At 46.3% G+C, this 20,551-nt stretch overlaps 1 protein-coding gene and 1 long non-coding RNA gene across 2 annotated transcripts in view; one reads left to right on the forward strand and one right to left on the reverse strand.

The window, feature by feature from the left end:
* Positions 1–20,551, forward strand: part of fbxw4 (F-box and WD repeat domain containing 4) — a 50,288-nt gene that overhangs the window by 5,394 nt on the left and 24,343 nt on the right. The window contains exons 3-5 of the mRNA XM_064317358.1: positions 851–1,036; positions 2,297–2,429; positions 5,032–5,126. Coding sequence (XP_064173428.1) covers positions 851–1,036; positions 2,297–2,429; positions 5,032–5,126 — 414 coding nt within the window. The remainder of the gene's footprint in view (positions 1–850; positions 1,037–2,296; positions 2,430–5,031; positions 5,127–20,551) is intronic.
* LOC135244794 (uncharacterized) lies at positions 2,584–6,244 on the reverse strand. The gene is made up of 2 exons (XR_010327059.1): positions 5,756–6,244; positions 2,584–2,771 (listed from the first exon to the last, which is right to left on the reverse strand). It is a non-coding gene; the product is annotated as an uncharacterized LOC135244794 (long non-coding RNA).

Below are 20,551 nucleotides of genomic sequence, written 5' to 3' on the forward strand. Positions count from 1 at the left end.
AGTATAAATTAGTCACATTAGTGCTCACAGAGGGCATATGCCTCTAAAGACTGTTGCTGGCTATTTATTTCATAATAAAATGCCTATTGCTTTAAATCAGCGAGACTACAATAAAATGTTACTTTAGAAGTAAGAAAAACTGGAAAACCAGAGGTATCTATTGAAGAGTGAGAGAGAGTTTTTTCTTTCCCTTTTGGATCGAACACGACTCAGTAAACCAGCACAGTCTAAGCCGAGTCAATATTTCAAAGAAGCAATTTCACCATATTTTAGAAATGTATAGCTTGGTCTGAGAGAGAGGGAGATTTTTAAAACCACAGTCTATGTCAGTGAAGTCCAAATTAGAAATTAATTTGCTAATTTGTTTATACTTGGAAATGTATAGGCTACTTGGATTTGAGCTAATGTCTTAGTTCTTAACATCAGAGTCATTTCAGCTGGGTGTTTTTCTTCTTGTTAGTTTTTGTTGATTTCTCACACAAAATAATTTGCATTTGAAATTGATCTGAACAAAAAAAGAAAAAGATAAAAGTACCATGACCTACAAGGTATTTCCCCCTTTTTAAATAATCAGTAGCTTGATTTCAGTTGGCTGAAAATACCTGATGTTAAAAAAAATGTTAACTGTGTCAAAAGAGCCTGTTTTCGTAGTATCGCACTAGATTTATTAATTTATTTTTATTTTATCGTTTGGTTGGATCATTACTTTTTTCACTTCAGAAGCCATGGCTGTATTGTTCCTCCGGTCGTTCCAGTCTGTGTGTCATCGCGGGGAGATTGAAGTCATACCGAGAGGACAGAACACCCAGGGCTCCAGTAATTCCCATTGTGTGATTGTGTTCCCGCCCAGCTTGTTGCCATGGATGCAGCTGGACGGGGACGTGCTGTATCTGTCCCAGGCGGCTGACATCGGGGTGCACTACCTGCGGGGGGGCGGGGGGGGCCCCAGGCGCAGGTCTGCGCTCCTCCGCACCGGCCACAGCCAGGACGTGTGCAGATTCGTCCTGACGGACACCCACCTCATCAGCGCCGGAGGGTAACATCTCTCAATAGCTGCCTTTCCCTGCTGGGTTTAAGTGAGAATTCCCTTTCTTCAGACCAGGTTCCCCATCAACTATGCGTTTGAGGACATTTTTTGCTTTTTTTTTTTTTTTGCTTAATCCCAAGATTTTGTCAAGCGATTGAAACCCAAACAATGTCTAAACAAAGTCGAACCGGGCTGTCGGCGTCTCTGCTTGGGTTGGCAAACTGCTCAGGAGTTCATCAACAAAGTGTGTTACCCCTCAAAGGACACTGGGATGGTTTTATGGTACACTACATGATCAAAAGTGTGCGGACACCTGATATCCAACACCTCATCCAAAATTATTGGCATTAATATGGAGTCGGTCCACCCTTCGCTGCTATAACAACCTCCACTCTTCTGGGAAGGCTTTATGCTAGATGTCGGAGAATTGCTGCTAGGATTTGCTTCCATTCAGTCAAGAGCATTAGTGAGGTCGTGCACCGATTGGGCGATTGGGCCTGGCTCACAGTCAGCTTTCCAGTTGATCCCAAAGGTGTTTGATGCGGTTGAGGTCAGGGCTCTGTGCAGGCCAGTCAAGTTCTTCCACACTGATCTCAACAATACCATTTCTATATTGACCTTGTTCAGTTCCCGGGGGCGTCGTCATGCCGATAAAGGAACGGGCCTTCCTCAAACTGTTGGGGAAGCACTGAATAGCCCTAGAATGTGATTGTAGTATGCTCTAGCATTAAAATTTGCCTTCAGTCGAACTAAGGGGCCTAAGCCAAACTATGAAAAACTGCCCCAGACCAAGCGGTGTCCAGGTACTTTTGGTCCTATAGTGTAGCAGAGCTTTTGCACCATTTCCATCCTGCATTCTGAGTAGTGCCTGTGTAATGCCCCTCCAACTGTGTATTATCTGTTTTACATAACTCCCTACTGTACATTACACATTTGGTACATTAGCTGGGTTTCAGTTGACCGTTGTCCTTAACTTTGGCTAAAAATTAAAAGCCAGACGCTTTTTATTTACAGTTTCGTGAGTTCTGTAATTATTTAAACTATCTCTCCAAACTGAGTTGTAAGTCAAAGTTAAGTACACATGTTGATTGAATACTTGTTGTTGTGTATTTTAACTGCTGAAGGAATTGAAACTAACAGTAGTGTTGCACCTGGGATTGGAACTGGCAGCTTTCTGGCAATGTTAACAATATTAAGGTGGAATGGCTTAGATTGTGCCTTTCCGGTTAGGGTGCTATGATAATCATTCTTTCCTTTCTTTCCCTTTAGGGATGGTAAGATAATTATCCATCACAGGAGGAATTCTTTCTGGACGGAGTGCTGTGGTCATAAGCAGGAAGTGAACTGCATGGACAGTAAAGGCGGGGTCATCGTCAGCGGCTCCAGGGACAGAACCGCTCGGGTAAGACGGAGGAAGCCGCTTGTGCGCTCGTGTATAAACGTATTCCGCCGACATATCTGAGCGCCTTAGACAACAGTTCCGCCCATCCAATAATTAAACCAGCCATTGAACGTAGTTTTTTTTTTTTTTGATGTTCACGTATTCTTTGCGGCAGTACTTTTAGAAAAAATTGAATACTGGATTTATTATTCATTTTTCACTTTGTGCTTGTCAGCTGAAGGTAGGTCTGTGGTTTATCTGTGTGGGTCATGGAAAGGTCAGCAGGTGGCTCAGTGGGCAGGCCTGGGCAAGCTTATCCTTGGTGAGTCCAGTGTTGCCCACTTGCTTGCAGGTTGGAATTTACTGTAAATATATTGAAATAAAATATATTCTTAATATTTGAACGCTTCACATATGTCCGTTTAAAAAAGAAAAGAAAAAAAAACATTGTTATGAAAGATTTTATCAGTATATTTTCAATGTGTCATTATATATTCAGTATCTATGAGGGGTCAGGCATAGGGTCTCCCACCCTGTCAAATCACCTGCCTGCACAAGCTGGCCCCTCCCGCCCTGTGCTCCACCCCCTCCACCCCCGTAGACATCAGTTAATAAAGGACACGGGACAGATGTGGCCCGGTTTTTCCACAACACCTTTGTGCGAATATTAATTCTCAGCAAGCTCGGCCATCAAGCATCAAATACACTCCTTTTTATGCTCTATTATTATATAAATATACTTGCTTGCAAAAAGAGAGAATGGTGTATTTTTCCATGATTCACGTTAGGGCTCCACTGAGTAAAATGCTACTTAACGAAGTAAATCTGTGTGAAGGGTATTTGATCAGCACGCTCCCTGAGCTGATCAAACAGAGCAAGCTTCAGTAAAGACTGGTCACAGCAGACGGCATTGCTCCCGGTGGGGGGGCATGGCACCAGCTCAGATCCTGACGTAACGGATCTGCCTCTGCCATGCTCTGACTCTGCCACGCGCTGGATCTGCCATGCTCTGACTCTGCCACGCTCTGACTCTGCCATGCACTGACTCTGCCATGTTCTGCCACGCTCTGACTCTGCCACACTCTGCCACGCTCTGACTCTGCCACACTCTGCCACGCTCTGACTCTGCCACACACTGGCTCTGCCATGCTCTGACTCTGCCACACTCTGCCATGCTCTGACTCTGCCACACTCTGCCATGCTCTGACTCTGCCATGCACTGACTCTGCCACGCTCTGCCACGCTCTGACTCTGCCACGCTCTGGATCTGCCATGCTCTGCCACGCTCTGACTCTGCCACACTCTGCCACGCTCTGACTCTGCCACACTCTGCCATGCTCTGACTCTGCCATGCTCTGCCACGCACTGACTCTGCCATGCTCTGACTCTGCCACGCTCTGACTCTGCCACACTCTGCCATGCACTGACTCTGCCATGCTCTGCCACGCACTGACTCTGCCATGCTCTGACTCTGCCATGCTCTGCCACGCACTGACTCTGCCATGCTCTGACTCTGCCATGCTCTGCCACGCACTGACTCTGCCACGCTTGGACTCTGCCATGCTCTGCCACGCTCTGACTCTGCCATGCTCTGCCACGCTCTGACTCTGCCACACTATGCTATGCTCTGACTCTGCCATGCTCTGACTCTGCTATGCTGACTCTGCCACGCACTGCCATGCTCCAACTCTGCCACACTCTGCCATGCTCTGCTATGCTCTGACTCTGCCACGCTCTGGCATTCAGCTAGTAGCTAAAGTATCACACCGCCACATTGCTCTGTGCATTCCTATCTGTGAGTGTAAATCAGGATAGCAAAATGAATGATGAAACATTTTAGCCGATTAAAATTCATCGTTGCAATTTTAAGTCATTTGAATATGGTTTTTGTAGGTAATTCTTGCTTTTTCTCATCTGTCATTTTGAACAGTGTTTGCCTAATGGAGGGTATTATTTGCTCTAAGCTGTTACATTTTCAGCTGGATATGAATTACATTTTAATAATTACAGCCATGCATGTGAGTGCTTTTTTTAACATTGTCATATCCCACATATGACTGAATACAAACATTTAGTCAGTGGCTGGAAGCATACAGATACAGTGTGTTTAAAGCATTAATTCAGCCATTACAGACATTACTAATAAGGTATTGTTCAGCATGCTAATTTCACACTGTGTCAGTTACACCCTCACCCTTTTATACCTGTGGTCTTTGGTTCTGTGAGGGTGATGATGTGCATCCTGTATGATGTCGTGTAGGTTATGTGCAGGTTAGGGCATGCGTTTTTATGTTATTTTACATAATGTAGCAGCATTCCTTGTCCAAGACAAACTTCCCTTGAGGGATAATGCATTTTATCTTTACTTTTAAGGGCCTTATTTTGTGTTTCCAAAAATTAATCGGGCTATTGCAATGTTCCTTTCCAGCGTTAAGGGGCTTCTTTCAAAGCCATTTGTAAAAATTTACACTTGCTTGAAAGCAGTATGATTTGTTAACTTGTAACTTAATTCCAGTTGTGGCTCATACGTTTCCAATGGTGCACCTGTGATGGACTGCACCAGTTCCATGTATTCCTTAAGTATGTCAGGAAGTCATTTCATCTCCCTGTCTTTCCTCATCAGGTGTGGAGCCTTTCCCCAAGCCAACTTGGCGAATGCTTGCACACAATCCAGACGTTTGACAGGGTTTGGTCTGTAGCCATAAGTCCATCACAAAGGTAACAACGTCATATTCCTCTAAGTATTTACTGAGGTAATTATTCAGTCAGTGCTCTGTTTGTTTTCTGCTCAGAAGTTTGAAAAATATAAAACGTTCTCTGTATGCATAGATTATTCTTTGGTTTTAAAGTTTAACTCCAAATAAATTCAGTGTCAGATTCGTAAGAAACTGAACGTAGAGGAAATAGCAAAGGACAGCGAACATCGGCGCAGGTGGCCAGGCCTTCTCTAAAGAGTCTTCAATTTATTGCCGCGGTTTGCTTTGAAGTCAGTCGACACCTCTGAAATGCAGATGGCAGAGAATGTGATCCGTGCCCTAAATGCTTAGGAAGCAGATTTCTGTGCCCTCGCGGAATAAAAGCGTGCGGATTACTCCTGATTTATTGCATCGCCCACACGGCTTTAACCTTTTCGTGATTCGGAAGAAAAAGAAAACGCTTGAAATTCTCCAGTGACCATGAATTTGGGTCACGCGGTGTTTTCCTTTAGATTTCGCCGGTGGCCTCCGAACACCCTAAACCCCCATGGGAACCCTCAAACAGAATACTCCTTGTATGCTGTTGTGAACACAGACAACACCCGCTAAAATAAGTGGATTTGCGCTAGCCCGTTTGAGTTCTTAGCTCACCGATATTTGCGCAGCAAGGTTTCCTCTGACAAGCGGGTTCTTCAGTCCAGACTAGTAGCTCCGTGTAGCTGAAGCATGCATATGGCCGATGCATTTTTGCCTAACGAAATGGCCTCATAAAAGAGAAAGGGAAAAAAATAGTGGCCGGATATCATGGCGAAGCGGGGTTACGTTTGTAGCCGCTTTGATTGCTCGCCCGTGTACACACCCACACATTTAATGGCGCACAGGCGCGTAAGGCAGCCCGGCAAGCCCGTGCTCTGCCTCCTTCAGTAGCCTACTCGAGACAGCTACTTTTGTTCCCTTCGCTTTAAAGCCGCGGTGTAAATGTAAACAAACTAGACCCAAACGTCAAAGGCCGTCTTGCCCGGTCTTGTCAGTCGTGCTGCCGTCTTGCCGGAGCGGGACAATCAGTTACCGCTGCCTGACCAGACCCGGCTCGGGGGCCTCCCAGCCGATTTATTAAGCCCCGGTGCCCCTGTCTCCTCAGCCAAGAATTTAAATTTCAGAATAAGAGACGATTATCCACGTCATTAATTCTCCCAATTTGATGGCTGAAATAGCAGGTCGTGAAGCAGACTGCTGACTCGAGATAATGGAACGGCTCCTTTTAACATATTGACGACGGGAGAAGTTAATTAAAATTCCCAGGGATGAAGGTGTCAACTAACCTATAAACCCATCGCATTTATACAAATCACCGCTCGGGCGCAGCGGCCAGATGGAAGGAGGAAGGGAGTAGCATTCGGCATCATGCTTTTGCCTCTGTCCGTCTTGGGCTGTTTAAATAACAATCCCAAACAGGGTTTCCCCATTTTTTGGCAGCGTTTATTCATTGCTGTGTCAGGTTTGTGGTGCGGTTCCCGCTCTCCTGAATTCCAAACACCCTCTGCGGGACAACATTTACATTTGTGTTCTACAACCAAGGTGTTAAACATGTAATAACCTGCGACCTCACTGGCGTGACTGGTAAAACTGCTTTAAATGTGGGTGAATTCGCTGGCAGAATTTTTTCCCGTAATTTTCTGTAAAAAACTGAAATTATCTGCTATAGCTGTTACAGACCTTGACAAAAATGCTCCACAATTCTTCAGCTTCATTTCTCATATGTATGATAATTAATTTAAAAGATGATATGGGTCAAAGTCAACAGTGAGAATTGTTCTAACTGCTGTTGCTTAAAAGCTTTTAGGTCATACTGCATGTGTAGCACTTGTATGTGGTTCCTCGAGTAGTAAGCCTGTGTTTTTGAAAAGAACATATGACTGCTCTGATGATATTTCAGTTTGTAAATAAATATGTCATTTTATGTGTGAAGCTTTTAATATGATGAGCGTATTGGTTGGTTCCTAGTCAACTTTTTGCTTCGATTGATCCAGATACCAGTTTTCACGTTGAAAGCTTTCAGTAGCTCCGTTTCAGGGATTTTCAGATAATATACCATAGCTTTCACTTCGCCATCTGTCAGAAACACACTTCCTGAAACATTGTCTTTGTCATAAATCAATAAAGGAAAGCTGGAACCTGAGTTTTTTCATTAAGGTGCAGTGTGGAAAAATTAGAGCCCCCCCCCCCCCAATAGAACAATTGTGTAGGGGTGGGGGGTCACACGTATCAGGTTTTAGGTGTGCGTGTTGAGGGCAGAAGTAATACGCACGCTGAACGCTTTGCCGTTGGGTCCCAGAGGAAAACGAGAAGGTCAGTCCATGGGGCGGGGGGGTAAGGAGGGTGGGGTGGGGTGGGGTGGGGGGTGATTACACAATGCATGTTTTAATTTGGAGAAGCTGTGGGTAGGAGAAAGGGAGCCCCTTGTGTTGCAAATGTATTTGTTCCAGCTTCACGCTTGAGGTATCTAAAGAAGAGCGGACTGAGAGACACACAGCTGCAGCCAGTGGTCCCAGAGCAGGAAAACACTCGCATTTAGGGAAAACACCCGCGTTCAGGGAAAACACCCGCGTTTAGGGAAAACACCCACGTTCAGGGAGACGCACGGGTTCAGAGAGAATGCTCGTGTTCAGGGAGAATGCTCGTGTTCAGGGAGACGCTCGTGTTCAGAGAGAATGCTCGTGTTCAGGGAGACGCTCGTGTTCAGGGAGACACTGGTGTTCAGGGAGAATGCTCGCTTTCAGGGAAAACACCCGTGTTCAGGGAGACACACGGGTTCAGGGAGAATGCCCGCGTTCAGGGAGATGCTCACATTCAGGGAGAATGCTCGCGTTCAGACACTGCTTCATCCCACAAACTCTGCTATAGACCAAACACCCACATTCAGTCGCTTCTTAACACCACAGAAGCTACTGTAGGCCAACCAGTTGGTCCACTCCTGCAGCCTTCCTTCCCCCTTGTTTTTCTGGAGGACAGGAGCATCCTGGTTAGTAACAGGGTGCCCTGGTTAGTAACAGTGTGCCCTGGTTAGTAACAGTGTGCCCTGGTTAGTAACAGAGTGCCCTGGTTAGTAACAGAGTGCCCTGGTTAGTAACAGAGGGCCCTGGTTAGTAACAGAGTGCCCTGGTTAGTAACAGGGGGCCCTGGTTAGTAACAGGAGCACCCTGTTTAGTAACAGAGGGCCCTGGTTAGTAACAGGAGCCCTGGTTAGTAACAGGAGCCCTGGTTAGTAACAGAGGGCCCTGGTTAGTAACAGGAGCCTGGTTAGTAACTGAGTGCACTGGTTAGTAACAGTGTGCCCTGGTGAGTAACAGAGCACCCTGGTTAGTAACAGAGTGCCCTGGTTAGTAACAGAGCACCCTGGTTAGTAACAGAGTGCCCTGGTTAGTAACAGAGCTCCCTGGTTAGTAACAGGAGCCCTGGTTAGTAACAGGAGCATCCTGGTTAGTAACAGAGCTCCCTGATTAGTAACAGTGTGACCTGGTTAGTAACAGGAGCCTGGTTAGTAACAGAGTGCCCTGGTTAGTAACAGGGGGCCCTGGTTAGTAACAGAGGGCCCTGGTGAGTAACAGAGCACCCTGGTTAGTAACAGAGTGCCCTGGTTAGTAACAGAGCTCCCTGGTTAGTAACAGAGTGCCCTGGTTAGTAACAGAGCTCCCTGGTTAGTAACAGGAGCCCTGGTTAGTAACAGGAGCTTCCTGGTTAGTAACAGAGCTCCCTGATTAGTAACAGTGTGACCTGGTTAGTAACAGGAGCCTGGTTAGTAACAGAGTGCCCTGGTTAGTAACAGGGGGCCCTGGTTAGTAACAGAGGGCCCTGGTTAGTAACAGAGGGCCCTGGTTAGTAACAGAGTTCCCTGGTTAGTAACAGAGTGCCCTGGTTAATAACAGAGCTCCCTGGTTAGTAACAGAGTGCCCTGGTTAGTAACAGAGCTCCCTGGTTAGTAACAGAGGGCCCTGGTTAGTAACAGAGTGCCCTGGTTAGTAACAGAGTTCCCTGGTTAGTAACAGAGTGCCCTGGTTAGTAACAGAGTTCCCTGGTTAGTAACAGAGCTCCCTGGTTAGTAACAGTGTGCCCTGGTTAGTAACAGAGGGCCCTGGTTAGTAACAGAGTTCCCTGGTTAGTAACAGGGGGCCCTGGTTAGTAACAGAGGGCCCTGGTTAGTAACAGAGCGCTCTGGTTAGTAACAGAGTGCCCTGGTTAGTAACAGAGTGCCCTGGTTAGTAACAGAGTGCCCTGGTTAGTAACAGGGTGCCCTGGTTAGTAACAGAGTGCCCTGGTTAGTAATGGAGTTCCTTGGTTAGCAACAGAGTGCCCTGGGTAGTAACAGAGTGCACTGGTTAGTAACAGAGTGCCCTGGTTAGTAACAGAGTGCACTGGGTAGTAACAGAGTGCACTGGTTAGTAACAGAGTGCCCTGGTTAGTAACAGGAGCCTGGTGGTTTGCGGCGGCTCCAAACTCCCTCTGAAACCATGTTGTGGTTTTCAGTAGACGGATGTGTCGCGTCGGAATGTTTCAGAATCAGTGGAAGAGAGACTGCACTTCCAGTGTTCAGAACAGGGAGCTGAACATCTGGTTAGCCTATAGTAACGTCTGCGTTGAGGCGCTCAGGTGTTGGGGATTTATTGCCCTGGCACCAGTCTCGCCCAGCATTGGAAGCACAGAGGAAAAAAATGAGTGGGCGAAAGTAAATCTGGGCCTGGCTGTTTTTCTAGCGAGCTCCATCTCAGGCCTGTATTACTGGGGTATCGTGTGCCTGTGCTGCTAGGCCTGAGCCCATTCCCTGCCCCTGCAGATCCGCAGCGCAGGTGATAGGCCTCAGCACTGTGCCCAGACCCTTCACTTTCACACACCTCTCTCTTTCCTCTGGTTGCCTTTCAGGTTGGAGTGTTTGGGTCACACGGTCCGCTGCTTCCCACCTGCACTCCCCTTTAGGACAGACACACCCCCCTCTAGGACAGACACACTCCCCTTTAGGACAGACACACTCCCCTTTAGGACAGACACACAGACACACCCCCCTTTAGGACAGACACACAGACACACTCCCCTTTAGGACAGACACACAGACACACTCCCCTTTAGGACAGCCACATCCCCCTTTAGGACAGACACACAGACACACTCCCCTTTAGGACAGCCACACCCCCTTTAGGACAGACACACCCCCCTTTAGGACAGCCACACCCCCCTTTAGGACAGACACACAGACACCCCCCCCTTTAGGACAGACACACAGACACACCCCCCTTTAGGACAGACACACAGACACACTCCCCTTTAGGACAGACACACAGACACACTCCCCTTAAGGACAGACACACTCCCCTTTAGGACAGACACACAGACACACCCCCCTTTAGGACAGACACACAGACACACTCCCCTTTAGGACAGACACACAGACACACCCCCCTTTAGGACAGACACACAGACACACTCCCTTAAGGACAGACACACCCACCTTTAGGACAGACACACGACACACCCCCTTTAGGACAGCCACACCCCCCTTTAGGACAGACACACAGACACCCCCCCCTTTAGGACAGACACACAGACACCCCCCCCCTTTAGGACAGACACACAGACACACCCACCTTTAGGACAGACACACAGACACACTCCCCTTAAGGACAGACACACCCACCTTTAGGACAGACACACAGACACACCCCCCTTTAGGACAGACGGGGCTTCTCCCCACTTCCCATTCCCCAGCCCGTATCAAAGGGCCAGTGGCCATGCAGAACGCCGCGAGTGACCCAGATTGTTTCTGATTGGGGGTCTGTTCCCCGCGGGCCCGCCCCTTCCCTGAGCGGGGCCTTTGTGTGCGGGGGCGGGCCTCGGCCAGCCTGTCCGTCACCCCCGAGCCCTGGGCCCTGAGCTCTCGGGGCTCCTGATTGCTGCTAATGGGGCCTAATTTACATACTTTCGTCCGCCATTATCTCTGGGGCGGTTTTGTTCCGCTGCTGTGTGCATCGGAGAGGTTCAGGAATCACACGTCGTTTCGTTCCAGGAGTAAACAGAACTCGCACAATCCTGTTTCTCGCCACCGCTGTTGTGGTTCTTTAACTCTGGATACCCAAACCTCACCACCGCTGTTGTGGTTCTTTAACTCTGGATACCCAAACCTCACCACCGCTGTTGTGGTTCTTTAACTCTGTATACCCAAACCACTGTTTTGATTTCTGCGATTATTAAAAGTAATAATTGCTCTGGACCATGTTTTTTTTTTTTGCTAACCTCTTTGAAATGATTTTATTCAAACTACAATATGAAAGGTACATGGTTTGAATAGAAATTGAAAGTGGTCTCACTGGAGATAATAGTGAAGTGAAAAGTAATTTTTCCTGGAAAAGTTTTTTCCTGAATATTAAACTGTCCTGCATATTTTCCTCTCTTGTACTTCAACTACTGTGTCTGAGTGAAACTATTTTTGAGACGTCTCTCATAAACGTACTATAAACCTGTCCAGTGAATTAGGAAAAAATAGCTTATGTAATGGATAGTCCTTCTTCTTAAACAGACATGAATTCTATGTACTGAACTCTGTACTGTAAAATGACCAGTAAATAGATTGTGAAGTGCAGAATTAATTGAATTTTGTAGTGGCCTTCAATATGCATATCAATATGTATCCAAAAGATTCCTGATCATACAGTGAAGACCTTACTCAATGTTTTCTGTGTTCTGCTTGTAATGTAATTATAACTTATTTTTTAGAGAAAGTTCAATGCATATTTTGGTTTCATTACATTATTTCCCGTATTAAAAAAACAATTGTATAAAAAAGTCACATATTCTAGTTTATGGTTTCCCGAGTACACAGCTAATTGTGTCAGGAAATAAATTCAGTGATATATTTACTCTCCGCCCTGGTTTCTGTAAATGAAGGTGAATGGTATGCATTACTGTGGTAAACTGAATGACTGAATAAAAAATACAGAAGAACATGTTTTGTTTTTAAAAGTTGCTGAAAGAAATTCTGCTCTCTTCTCACTTTTGTTAAATTGTTAAAGTGGCACCCATGCGAATCCATGCAGCCACCTGTCTAGGATTATTCATTATTTTTTGTCATATGTGCTTGAGTTGGTTTCAGCTTTCTCTGTAAATATAGAGTAATATTTTAGTTGCAGTGATGCGGAATTTTATACCCCCAGCTTTGGAATACAAGCAGCATCACAACAGGCATTAAGGAATCTATAAAATGGCAGTGCAAACACTGTTGTGTTACATTCATTATTTCAGACATTTTAAATTATGAAATAAGATGTATGTTTCGGAACCGTGGTTAGGATTTTAATGTGTTTCAGCTAAATCAGCATACATTTACGCACACGTTCGCAACCGATGTGGACCCTGAAACACCAAAAACTTACATGTGCAGCAAGACTGCCCCCTAGCTATTCCATCTCAACCCAAAATATAAGGGCCAGCATCCTCCTGTCTAAACTCAGCTTCTCTCCTGTTTGAGTCCTATTCATCATTATCAGCTAGCAAAAAGTGCCCCCCACTCCCCCCCCACACTCACACAAACACTTTCTCACACACAAACACATACACACACTCTTTCTCTCTTTCTGGCACACACACACACTCTGTCGCTCTCTCACACATGCACACAGACATACACACTCACACTCTCTCTGTCTCTCTCTTTCTCTCACACACACACACAGTTTCTCACACACACACGCACTCTGTCACACACATATACACATACTCTCTCTCTCACACACATACACACTCACTCTCACACACACACACACACACACACACTACGTCTATATCTACAATATCTATATCTATAATTATCAGACGGTTTAGTTAATGAGGTCGTTAAATCCAAAACTGTCACTGTTCTTTCTTATTTCCTTTTTAATGTCTATGAATTATCATCACTTAAATCTCTTCAGACTTGAGTTTACTTCCTTTTTCATGGGGGAAGGAAATAAATCTGGTACTGCCATTTTTGTTTTACCTTTAAAATTACAATTGATTACCCTGAAGTGCCATCAACCACATTTAGAGCGCATATGTGTAATTTTGTTTGATGTCCATCCTATGACATAATACTTGATATTGGCTATGTCCTGTTGTGCATGTGTTCCATTTGAGTCATGGTGATCCCCATTGGCTGCTTGCTGGCTCGTTCTGAGCAATTGTATGAGTACAGGAAATGAACAGGACAGTCCAATTCTGCAAGCTCCCCACAGACCCTTATGGAAATGGAGAGTATAGCAATATATTACAAATATGTGGAAAATATAATGATAAACATATTTCACAGAAGTGTAATATGTTACTATATCTAAAAGTAGTAGTATAATTGTCAATGTATTATGAAGTGTTCCGATGTATAGATATATTACTACTAGATGTTACTACACATGTGGAAGCAACTAAATTTCAGGGTAAGCTTTCATAAAGAAGACTGGACATAATAATGCTGGGTGTAATCTGCAACACCTAATCAGGTTATTGGAGAATGAAGCAGTTAAAATTTGAAATGCTGATGCACCTGTGTATTGTAATTCCTCTCTGTGTAAGCAGGGCTTGCATGGCTAACTGTTCTGACTGCATATGGGATGAAGTTTAGCACTGCAGGCTCTCTACCTGTCTGTGTGGAAATAGCCAGCTTATCTCTGACAATGATGTGCTACCAAAGGCAAAAAAATGCCCATAGTGGGACTCCACCTGAATCTGTGGGCTGGGGGGGGGGGGGTGGAGGGCCCGAACTCCGCGTCAAAGGGCCCATCACACAAAGGCCTGGGGAGCGGGGGGGGTCCACTGACCACTCCAAAGGATGGGGGCTGCAAGCCAGTGGAGGGAGAAGCAGCCCCAAGGAGAGCGGAGAAAGGGGGACCATATTTCAGCTTTTGTTTTGTCTTGAACTCGTCAAGCACAACTACAAAGTTGTTGCAGGGCCAAGCCTTTGAGCGTCTCCAAAGAGAAGCGATTGTTGGATAAACCGCCCCGAACTGCCACTTTCTCACAACGGCAGGAGCGTCACCTCTGACCTCTGTGCGAGAGTACAGGGAACCCCCCCCCAAAACCCAATCTGGCCCCATTTCTTCATCCCACTCAACCGCAAAACTGAAATTCACATCTCTCATGCTCTCTCTCTCTCTCTCTCTGACTCTCTCATTCCCTCTCTCTCCTCTCTCTCATTCCCTCCCTCTCTCGCTCTCTGACTCTCTCATTCCCTCTCTCTCCTCTCTCTCATTCCCTCCTCTCTCTCTGACTCTCTCACTCCCTCTCTCTCCTTCATTCCCTCCCTCTCTCGCTCTCTGACTCTCTCATTCCCTCTCTCTCCTCTCTCTCATTCCCTCCCTCTCTCTCTCTGACTCTCTCATTCCCTCCCTCTCTCTCTCCTCTCTCTCATTCCCTCCCTCTCTCTCTGTCTCTCTCATTCCCTCCCACTCTCCCTCTCTCTCATTCCTCCCACCCTCCCTCTCTCCTCTCTCATTCTCTGCCTCCCTCTCTCTCTCTCTCATTCCCTCTCTCTCCTCTGTCTCTCTCATTCCCTCCCTCCCTCCCTCTCTTCTCTCTCTCATTCTCTGCCTCCCTCTCTCTCTCTCATTCCCTCTCTCTCCTCTCCCTCTCTCTCTCTCTCTCATTCTCTCATCCTCCCTCTCTCCTCTCTCTCTCATTCCCTCCCTCCCTCTCTCCTCTCTCATTCTCCTCCCTCCCTCTCTCTTTCTCATTCTCTCCTCTCTCTCTCCTCTCTCCTCTCTCTCATTCCCTCCCCCCTCCCTCTCTCCTCTCTCTCATTCTCTGCCTCCCTCTCTCTCTCTCTCATTCTCTCCCTCTCTTCTCTCCCTCTCTCTCCCTCTCTCTCGCTCACTCTCCGGGTTGTGTCTCAGGAGTCAAGAATGCAGTTAGTGAAAAAAGCGAGGGAAGAGAAAGGCTGTAACAATGAAGCTATAAGGCCCTGAATGTGTTCCCACACGCTAGCCGGAGCGGCCCTCTGCTGATTGGCCGGCCCGGGAGCCTGGCTCTGCCGGCGGGGGGTCTTCCAAATGACTGCGGCCCGCACAGCCCCTCGCTGGAGCAGGCCATTAGACACATGCCCCATACAGGTGCTACCAGCGCTGCGCTTGAGATGGAAACTTTTGTAGTGGCCCGAAAAGCATTTTGATGAGGGGAGTATTCTTTTTTTTTTTTTTTTTTAGAGGGGAGCAATGGGAAGAAAGGAAGAAAAAAAAAAGTTTTGTAAAGTTTAAGAATGTGAGCTGGATTGAAGGCTGCGTACATGCAGGCAGTGGTGCATGCTGGGATTTCAGGCCCCGCGGGGAGCTGCAGAACCTGACTACGCTTCATCTGTTATCTGACTGATGCGTTTCTGACTGGAGGACTCATTAAAAAGAAAGGAAAGAACACATATTGTGTGTTTTATATTTGATATTGTATATTTAAATTTCATGATCCCCTGAATTAAATACTCACAGAGAAAATAACCAAAGTTTTTGTGTTGGTGGTGTAATGTAATGGTTTGGTAACTCAAAGCTAATAAATTGCCCTGGGTAGACCTTTTGCTAACTGCAGTGTAACTAGCCAAATGGGGTTTGATTTGTGCCGTGGTTTTGCAATGAGTTGGATCCATTTTTGCGTCGGGCTGAAGTTTGTCTTGTTTCATGTTAGCTTGAACTTTTTGGCAGATGTACTATCACCTACTGCTACAGTACTAATACTATTCTTTACCGGCAGCATGCCATCTGTGGCATATTTTATAGGGGGTAAGGTTTATTGGTACCTATATTTGACATTTTATGAGTATGGTTGTTTTGTTGTTCACAAGTGTTGTTTTTGAAGCGTTTTTAATATTCAGGTTGTGATTGGGCTTTTCTGGGTGTGTAGTGTGTGAGGCACACACATCAAATTAGCAGGAAGTTCGGGGAAAGGAGCATCCCTTCGCCATTTAGCTTTTTGCATGCATGCTCGTGAAGAGATTCGGGGTTCAGGGTTCAGGGTTCACCACATGCCATATGTTACAACAGAGAGGTCAGGTGACCTGGTGTTCGATGGTTAGCGAGGCCACATGGATGTAAATATGGGTTAATTGGTTCTACTGTCGCCTTTATAACAGTCCTTATGTTTTTCTGTTGTTTTTTTTTGTTTTATTTATTTTTCCTAAATTGCCCCTGAGAGGAGAGCTGTGTGTGGAGTGTCCCCCGCTGACCTCAGACAGTGAGGACACAAACAGACAGCCAAAAGGTCTGTGAACTGTTCAGAGTTCAGAGTGGGGTGGGCGAGGGTGGGGGTGGGCGGGGGGGTTGCTAACGCAGGTCTCGTTACGGTCTGCTCCAGGATGGCATAAACGCTTCTTGGCCCCATTCGGCCCAAGCATTTTAGGAGCTGCGATCAAAGCAGGTTTACAGACTCGCATGCATCCGGCCCACAAAGGCGGGGGTCTCCCGAAACAAATTAACCCCCTTCTGGGCTGAAAGGTTCAGTCTTCGGATGGAGGACTGACATGTGTGGGATTGAGCCCTACCCCCCCCCCCCCAACCCAAAATCAGTCCATATTTGCTTCTGTTTTCTCTGTATTTTCTGCCCTGGGGGGGGGGGGGGGGTAGGCACCTCCTGCCGTGCATGTGTCCTATGACAGGCTCGTAATACTGGAGAGGGAGTTCCACTCTGGGACAGAACTTATCAGATGCAGTTTAGCACATGCTGTTCTGCAGACTGAAAGCTTGTGTTTTCTTGCATCGTTATACATTACTTATTTATCAGACTGAAAACTGACAGATTAAACTCACAGGTATTATCTGCCATGCTGAACAGGAACTCTCCATTCCTTCGCTCACACGTAGGAATGGAGAAGGAAGGAACACGGTTGTGTGTTCGTCGTATGTTCTTGTTTTAAAGTGGTTGAATGTTTATTTGCATGTTTTCTTCAACAAGTAAACAAAAATGAAGTTTGATCTAGCAAGAACATATAAAAAGGTTCGTGACAGACATTTCCTGTAGCTGAAAATTAATTAGCTTGTGAACCGTTGACTGCGGATTAGCTGAAGCAGCTATATTGGTTTATCTTCAGATTTCTAATTAAGATTTTGATCAAGGGCTGTCCAAGGATTATGTGTACAAAACTGTATTCATTCCAGTGCATGAAAAGACAGATTGGATCCACTCAGAAAGGGATGTAAAAAAAGGTGTCAAAGGCTAATAATAATTTTTTTGCGATTCAATGTTATCGGCAATTGATCCAAAATTATTTGGCCATTACGTTTTAGTTAAAGATCTGAATTTATCAGATCTTATTTCTGAGCGTCCTTGTAAGATATGCACAAGGTTTTGCATCCGTGCATCCAGCAGTTGATAAGACAGCCACATATATGCAAATATTTTTTAAACTGGGGGCTTCCCAGTAGGGAGGACCACAGCGCCACCAAGTGTCCGACAAGCCCCTGTCTGGGGGATTGGGTGAGCTTAGGGATGTCAGTATGGGGCAAGAGGACCCGCAAAAATAACATCTCTGCCCTCTCGTGATAATGAGTCACAATAACAGTCAGAATATGAGTGGTGTTCCTCTGATGTTATTTCGACTGTCCTCTGCTATATCAGAACAGCTTCTGCCCGAGTCTTCTAGTCCAGGGTGGGTTATTTCATACAGCAGAGATATACTGGCTGGATCCCGGAGAGCAAGATAAGAGAGATAAGCTTGATTGAGTGTTGATAGCACAAATTAAGAGGAGGATACTGGTCTAATTGTAAAGTGTACAGGCTGTTATGCTTCACATCTGCGCAGTGTTGCTCTCGAAGAAGCAGAGGGGTGCTCAGTTTCTCTGTCGATGGCTTTTTGAGCCGGTGTCTCTCTGTAGCTGATGTTCACGCTCGCTGAGACTTTCCTAAAATAACAGCGCTAGCGGAGATGCCGTGTGGCGGGCCTTTTGCTCGACGTCTGTTTCCTCAGTCAAACCGTGGCCCAGCACCCCATAGGTCACACATTCCATCTGTGATTCGGATTTGAATTCTGATTGGCCAGAATAAATGAGTGAGAAAGCGCGAATGGAGGAAGGGCTTTGAGAATGAAAGTGTCCTCAAAACTGCTTCATCCTTGGGATATGTTTTTATTGATGAATAGCTGTAGTTCTATGTAATAAAATGATTATAAAATGATCATAATGAACCTAATTAAGTTCCCTAACAAAAATTAAGAAAATGTCTTTTGTCTAGCAATATTTATTAATTTATTTATTTATTTTTGAGATTATAGATATATCAGTGTGGATGCTGGATACAGTGGCTTTGACTGCCAGAATATTTGTACAGTTGTTTTTATGACTGTTAAAATGAATGTTGGATGGCAACGCCGTCATGTTTGCGCAGATTGTTCGTGTTGGATGGCAACGCTGTCATGTTTGCGCAGATTGTTCGTGTTGGATGGCAGCACTGTCATGTTTGCGCAGATTGTTCGTGTTGGATGGCAGCGCTGTCATGTTTGCGCAGATTGTTCGTGTTGGATGGCAACGCTGTCATGTTTGCGCAGATTGTTCGTGTTGGATGGCAACGCTGTCATGTTTGCGCAGATTGTTCGTGTTGGATGGCAACGCTGTCATGTTTGCGCAGATTGTTCGTGTTGGATGGCAACGCTGTCATGTTTGCGCAGATTGTTCGTGTTGGATGGCAACGCTGTCATGTTTGCGCAGATTGTTCATGTTGGATGGCAACGCTGTCATGTTTGCGCAGATTGTTCGTGTTGGATGGCAGCACTGTCATGTTTGCGCAGATTGTTCATGTTGGATGGCAGCGCTGTCATGTTTGCGCAGATTGTTCGTGTTGGATGGCTACGCTGTCATGTTTGCGCAGATTGTTCGTGTTGGATGGCAGCGCTGTCATGTTTGCGCAGATTGCTCATGGTTACGTCGATGGTTCTGATGCAAATCTGCGCAGTATGAAGTTTGTGTTTAGCAGCGCAGGGGCTAGCAGCGCAGCAAGCAGAATATTCCGGGTAAAGGGGTTTTCTCAGGATTTTTAAAACGTTGAATATAAAGTGCAACAGACTGAGTGCGCGGAACTGTAGATATATTGTATCATGTTTTTTTTTAAGTTAAAATGAAAAACAAATATATACAACAGCCCTTATATATTTGAACTGTGTCCAGTTTCTCATGAAAATAAGCTCAGATACAAGTAAGTTAAGTAAGTAAGTTTGTTGATCTAGGTTTCTGAAAATTTGCGATGCAGATGAATCAGACCTGTGAACATTTCAAACTTTATCATTTTTCTGTTTTTGTTCAAATACAGGTAGTAGGATCTGTAATTAGTGATGTTGTGTCAGGGTTGAACTTGAACTTCATTAAACCATGCACTTCCCTGTTGTGATTCTGAAAGCTGGTATATTTAATAAACTTCTGAAAGCAGAAATACTCCCTGTGTTTTTTTAGATTTCACTGGGAGACGATGAGTGGGTGATTATCCCGCACGGTTAACTAAAGCACTGTCGTGTTAATGAAGCGCATTCACAGCACCGATGCTCTGGCATTTCCTTTCTTTCACACCTGCTCATTTTTTTGTCACCACTGTGGCTGATGGAGGACAGGGTAATGAATGAATCAGCATATTGCAATTGCGTGGTCTGTATTTCTACAAATGGCGCGGTGTGTATTTGCGCATGGTGTTGTTACGGTCATGGTGGCTGAGCCTGTTAGCGTAGCAGGTTGTGCTGGGTTACGATCACGGCAGGTTGTGCTGGGTTACGGTCGCGGCAGGTTGTGCTGAGTTACGATCACGGAAGGTTGTGCTGGGTTACGATCGCGGCAGGTTGTGCTGGGTTACGATCACGGAAGGTTGTGCTGGGTTACGATCGCGGCAGGTTGTGCTGTGTTACGGTCGCGGCAGGTTGTGCTGGGTTACGATCGCGGCAGGTTGTGCTGGGTTACGATCACGGAAGGTTGTGCTGGGTTACGATCGCGGCAGGTTGTGCTGGGTTACGGTCGCGGCAGGTTGTGCTGGGTTACGATCGCGGCAGGTTGTGCTGGGTTATGGACGCGGCAGGTTGTGCTGGGTTACGATCGCGGCAGGTTGTGCTGGGTTACGGTCGGGACAGGTTGTGCTGGGTTGTGGTCGCGGCAGGTTGTGCTGGGTTACAGTCGCGGTGGTAGACCCTGTTAGTGTAGCAGGTTGTGCTGGGTTACGGACGCGGCAGGTTGTGCTGGGTTACGGTCGCGGTGGTAGACCCTGTTAGTGTAGCAGGTTGTGCTGGATTACGGTCGTGGTGGCAGAGCCCGTTAGCATAGCAGGTTGTGCTGGGTTACGATCGCAGCCGGTTGTGCTGGGTTACGGTCGCGGTGGTAGATCCTGTTAGTGTAGCAGGTTGTGCTGGGTTACGGTCGCGGTGGTAGATCCTGTTAGTGTAGCAGGTTGTGCTGGGTTACGGTCGTGGTGGTAGATCCTGTTAGT

The sequence above is a fragment of the Anguilla rostrata genome, chromosome 18 (assembly GCF_018555375.3).
Source record: "Anguilla rostrata isolate EN2019 chromosome 18, ASM1855537v3, whole genome shotgun sequence".
NCBI classification, from domain to species: Eukaryota; Metazoa; Chordata; class Actinopteri; order Anguilliformes; family Anguillidae; genus Anguilla; species Anguilla rostrata.